Consider the following 6,000-nt stretch of genomic DNA (forward strand, 5'->3'; position numbering starts at 1 on the left):
GGTCCCTCGAGGTTAGACGCAGTAAAACACCCACGTACACACACACATTGTGAGTTCTCTCAATGGAAACATCTGACTCTCTTGCTAATCAGGTGTTCCGTTTCTGCATGCTTCGCTTCTCCACCTCATTCAAAACATTCCTGGACGTGAAACAAGTAGCTGATCCACAGCCAATATCTGCTCCTACAGTCCTGGCTGTGTTTCAGCTGTAACACCTGTGTCCTCATTATAATTACTTCATTATGGAAGCGCTAAGTGTCTCCCCCTCATGTCCAAATGGCCATCAGCAAAAAATTAGCAGGTCAACAAGCCTCCAGCTTTCACTTGCCTGCTAGACGGTCCCCTGTGGCCAAGCATGAAGTTATCTTTCCAAACCACCTAAAGCAATTGGTGAATACAAATGTAACTCTAAATACAAGATCAGCATCTCGGAATGCTTTTTCTTTGTCAAAGAGCCGAGCGTGCTGCATGTTTGTGCTCCCTCGGGAGGGTGACTGGAGTCAAGAGGTCACCGCAGACAAGAGTAAAGATTGACTTAGTCCACAAGACAGCGAGCAGACAAAGGGCTGTGAGTAAACTTCCACAGGTCTTTGTTGGTTTGCCCTTTTCCTGTTGCAGAGAACCCGCAGATGTTCGGAGGGTCAGAAGCAGTCACTCACACTGACGGGCCAAAATACCTTCAGCCAGGCACCGGGGTGTAGAGAGAAGGTGGATACACTGCAGCATGAAGGTGGGCAGAATGTGATCCCAACATGCATCTGCTCTAAGAGAAATCAAGGGTTACAGTTGAGATAAGTGTTACCGATCACCTGAAACGATCAAACCATTTAATGTTCACAGATCATCAGAGAACATTAAAGGCCCCGTTCACACAATACACCAACACATTTTTACACCATTCTTTTCACCGTTCACTGTTTTTTTTTTTACATTGGGCATAAAGCAGTAGAAGTGTTCAGGCCAAGGTCTTTTGTTTATCATACACTTTGATGTTAAGTTCTTTTTAATTGTGTGTGAAAGGAATAATTAAGTACCAAAGACAACTTTCTGTTGTCATCTTTAGTGACTAATTCAGTTGAAAACAAGCTGAACCTCTGGATTTCAATTAGTAAAACATTCATTGCACTGATTTTAAACTTGAATCTCCATTTTGAGGTTCAGCTTATAACCTATAGTGGTTAAGTTGCGCCCGATGTGCGGAGGCTGTAGTCCTTCAAGCCAGTGGCCCGGGTTCAAATCCGGCCTGTGGCACATTTTCCGCTTGTCTTCCCCACTCTCTCTCTCTCCCCGATGTCCTACTTTATCCACTGTATATGCAAATAAAGGCTAAAAAAGCCTAGAAATCAATACAAAATAAAAACATGTATATCTCCATTTTATACCACTGGGACAGGATTCAACTGATGTAATTACTCTTTGAACTAATAACTGCCATCAATGAGTCAAAGTTAAATATCGAAATGTGATGCCTCCAAAGTGGCTCTTCGACTAGAATACATAGAAAACAAAACAAGGGATGAAAGTTCATGTAAAAGTAGAGCCCGACTGATTAATCCACCAGCTTATAATATCGGCACGATATGAACATATCCAACGACTATCTGTATCTGCAAACTTTATTGCAGATATGTGCTGATATTACTAGATTTATTCACCAGTCAAATAGCATTTCATTTACGTATCATTGTATTACTGTCAAGGGGTGATGCGCATCGATGTGCAGTTACTTTCCAGTTGAGTATCTTGATCTATCTATCTCTACAGATCGAAGATAGATCCAAGAAAAATATCGGCCGATACACCGGTATCTGATTTTTGTCTCTTCCTAATATCGATATCGGTATCGACCCCAAATCTTATATCGGTCAGGCCCTAATAAAAAGCAATGACACTAAGTTTGATGTCTTGGGACTTTATGTACTGTCAGCAAGATATCGAGAAAAGAAGCATCCAGATGTGGTCAGTCAAATACAAATGTAATATTGTAGAGTCACTGTCGCATTGTCCGTCTGAGTGTTGTTTTTGTCTTTGTTATTGTACTAAGAGCAATGCAGGAGCAACAGTCTTGCAGTATGTAAACTTAAAGATTCTCAAAATGACTCTTCAGTGCTCACTGAACACTGAATTAAGAAGTTACATGATTGAAATCAGAGTTTTTTACACTGTTTTTCGAGAGACACAGGATTCAGGAGAGCTCTCTGAGCTGACCTGCTGCGTGCTTGTTTGACCTCGCTATGCTTGTTTGTAGGTTCAGAATTCTTATAGTGTCCTTTGTTTTAGAGATTTGTATCCAAAGCTTATTAGGTTAACTCATCTCTGACATAAACAGGCTAGGATATTTAAGCCAAACATAGAATAGGCTAAAGCAGTTGCGAGTTGAAATGAAGCTTTTCCAACACTCTTTTGGAGAAGCTAGCTTGGCTTCAAGTCAAGCTATTGCTAACTTTAGCTAACTAGCCCATGTTTGTCCACGTAAATAATACAGTAAAAAACCCAGACATGGAGTGAAACACTAAGAAAGAAGTCTGCTGGATTTGTTTTCTGTACAGTCAACCGTCAGTGGACACACATAAACATGAAACTGATGGAACAATAGGCCTATTGGAGTTTGTTGTCAAATCGGAGGCGACTGACGAAATTCTGAGTCAGGGTTTTTGATAACTGCAACGTACAACTCTCATTAAATGCCCATCCCCATTACCAACGGGTTGCTTTCATCTGATACCATTATTATTCAGCTTACCTCAGCAAAACACACACTATCTCAAAAGCAGAGAGGCATATCAAACGACTCCACAGAAAATAACTTCAGCCTCATTAAGCGGCTAACAAACCATTGATATCTCCAATTTCTGAAAACTTTCCTCATGTATTTAGGGAACTATAGCCAGCCTTGAAAAAGACAGCACACAAATGTACAGTATGTGAGTCTCTTCAGCAGCCATACAGTCAAACCACTGGCAGCAAAAGGAGCAGTGATTCCTGCAACAGTGGGTGATTGTCTGGAGCTCAGGAGCCGGTGAACCACTGATGCATACACACACTAACTCTCCCCATGCATTCAAGGGGAGGCCACACTTGTTCTCAGTCAACTCAACTCTCCCATAAGGCTCTCATTTTCACTCGAAGACAAAAAAAAAAAAAAAAAAAAAAAAAGGAGCTCTCAGGATTTCAGGTCCACTTTGTTTTCCGTTGAGCAAACACTGTCAGCAGGAAACAACAGGAAGCATTGTTAGCTCTGTCCTTTTTTTTAAAAGATCTTATTTTGAAGGGATTCATGACAGAGCACAGACAACTTGGACTCACTTCTGATAGAAGAAAATACATTTCCTGTTAAGTGGTCGACAGAGGCATGCACATTTCTGCAGCTCCACAGTCCCAGCTGAATGTAACAGGACAACAAAACCTGCGTGCAGGATGTCAATAATAAACACATCCATGAGGAATGTTTGGCCTAAAGGGGGCTAAATATACATTTTGTACATTTAAAGGTGAAAAAATAGAGACAGAAGTCATTGATTTGTTACATCTTGAGTCTCTCACAGTTGCTCTGATGCTTCTATCATAATACAGAGAAACAATGATTTAATGACTTGCTGTGATTAAGCATCGTTGCTTCCAAGCAAATCTCATTCATCCACTCTTTTTAAGCACTCGAGTGTTTATTCCCCAGCTTATCATAGCTATGTGAGTGAAGGATAAATTTAAAAAAAAGAAATGGAGTTCAGCAGTGGGCCAGATGGTATTCAGTTTATAACGTTGGAGATTCCAGGCTGCATGTTCATATGGCGAGTTCAAAGCCAAGACCTGTGCAGCCACAACTGCTCAGCTGTCAGCTACATTTATCAAGATCAACCAAGGATTAAAAAAAAGTTCCCTGTAAAATATTCAAAAATCGAAACATGTGTAGCTCTCCATGGAAAGGAGAAATGATCATTTATGATGGTTTGACTGGGAGACCATTTGAACAGCTTTACTGTAGTTTGCATGATATTGCATGGAGAGTAAAGAATGACAGAAACAAAAGAGTTATAATTAGACATGTCCTGATGTATAAAACAATAAATAGTGCTCATTGATGTCAACACTGACTGAGCTCTATAGTGCAGAGCTGCAGGCACTTTGATGAGTCAATTGGCGCCCCTGTCAGGGAAACAAGCCAAAGTGCCATAGATCTGAGTCCAACAATATGAAATCATGTCCTGGCAACATTTTAAATTGGCGCCTAACTTTGAACAGACAACTTTTTTTTTAAGACGAAGGTAAGTTCGGCCACTTACGTTGCTGCCGCGGAAACGTGTCCACTCCTTGTCCGTTGAGCTCCTAAATGCATTTGTATGCATTTGTCCAGGCAGCAGAGATCTGGGTGAAAACAGAATCACACTCACGAGGATGCCTGCACATGGGCTAACTCTTCAGCAAGCAGCCAAAAAGGAAAGGAAAGCGTAAAGTGGTCGGGAAGAGTTTGAGCCACCTCAGAATTTCCTCATCGTATCGCCAGTCCGGAGGAGAGATGTCTCCTGCTTGTTGCCCCCTCGGATCCTCTGCGCTCTGCAGCGCGCACTGATCGGACTCTCACTATCCAAAGAGGAAACGCGCTACAGTTGCATATAAAAACAGTTGGATTTGTAGAGTGACTCGTCGGTGTGTTGTAGATTTCCCTGCACTGTAAGTGAGGGATTCACAGAATCAGAGATCTGCTGCTCCTCTCTGTGTGCAGATACAGCTCCGCGCGGCTTTTACCTCCAGGCGGTGGTTTCTGCTATGTGCCTTGACTTGCACTGATGCAAGGGGACCCGTATTCACCCCAACACAACTCCTACCAGCTGGTGGTGTTGGGTTTCACCACTTACACACTCGTGACATCACGCATAGACGTTTGGCGTATGTTCATCGATGCCCTTTGTCTGCTTTGACTACTGTATTATTAGCCCAGCAAAAAAAGCTATTATTAGACTGAAGCTGGGTAGAAAGCGTGTAAAAAAAAAAAAAAAAAAAGAAGCACCACTTTGCTTGCAAAGACGAACATAAGTGACTGACACATACGCAAAGAGTACACACAGACTGAAATAATGCCAGAGAAAATAGAAAGATCAGCTGGTGCAGGCTCATGTTGTTTGCTGACAAGCAAATCTGCCAGGTGCTGCAGCTCAAGGCACTGTTGTTCTGGAAAGACTGACTGTTATCTAGCAATTGGCAACAAGTATCAGGGCAAATTTTTCTTGTTTCTGAATGTACAACTCTTCTGAAAAATAGCCAATAAGCTCACTTTCATTTTCCTTTTATGACGCACAAAGGCAAAGGGGCTCCATCAGAGACAAAATTGACTATTTCTATTGTTATTATTGTTGCCTAAAACCGCTGCCGGGGGGTATAGGTGTCAGTCAAGGCAATTAAACAGCATGTTGCTTTTTTTTTTACCATGCCAAAGATTAATGGTGCATGCATTTTGGAAAATTAAGATGTTTGTGATAAAAATGTCCAGCGAAGAGATTACTGATCCAGTTGTGTCCATAGGGGTCGCCAAAATCAACATAACTCAAACGTTTCTCATAGTAGCTTTAAAGAGGTCATATTATGCCCTTTTGGGGGTTCATATATTTAATCTATCTACCTACTAAAATATGTTCACAATAGCTAAAGTTCTAAAAAAGTGTCTGTTTTCATGTACTGTCGCTCCATGCACCGGCGCACTTCTGACTCTCTCTCTAAGGCTCTGAAGTGCCCACGTTCAGAGTCCCCATGTGTGCCAAGTCTGATCTGATTGGCCGGCCTGTGGGCTCTTCCGTAATTGGTCAGTCGTTCAGCACTGTTCTCGGAAATGTCACGCCCCTTTAACCATATTTGGAATGTAGCCACTTTGGCCCCAAGGTGAGCAAAAACATTTGCATTGGCTAGAACCGAGCATTACATGCAGCTAATGCTGCAGCTAACAGGAGGACGTAGGAGAAGAATTTTTGCAAATAGATGTGCCTAAACATGCACAGGACACTTGGAAAA

The 6,000-nt window shown here is 41.9% G+C and overlaps 1 protein-coding gene across 2 annotated transcripts in view; it reads right to left on the reverse strand.

Moving 5' to 3' along the window:
- Nucleotides 1–4,782, reverse strand: part of LOC132970650 (collagen alpha-1(XXIV) chain) — a 99,013-nt gene extending 94,231 nt beyond the window's left edge. For both annotated transcript variants that reach the window (XM_061034503.1, XM_061034504.1), the window contains exon 1: nucleotides 4,281–4,782. In XM_061034503.1, the coding sequence (XP_060890486.1) occupies nucleotides 4,281–4,333 (53 nt within the window). In that variant the 5' untranslated portion in view covers nucleotides 4,334–4,782. The remainder of the gene's footprint in view (nucleotides 1–4,280) is intronic.
- Between the last annotated feature and the right edge of the window lie 1,218 nt (nucleotides 4,783–6,000).

This window comes from Labrus mixtus, chromosome 3 (assembly GCF_963584025.1).
Source record: "Labrus mixtus chromosome 3, fLabMix1.1, whole genome shotgun sequence".
NCBI lineage: Eukaryota > Metazoa > Chordata > Actinopteri > Labriformes > Labridae > Labrus > Labrus mixtus.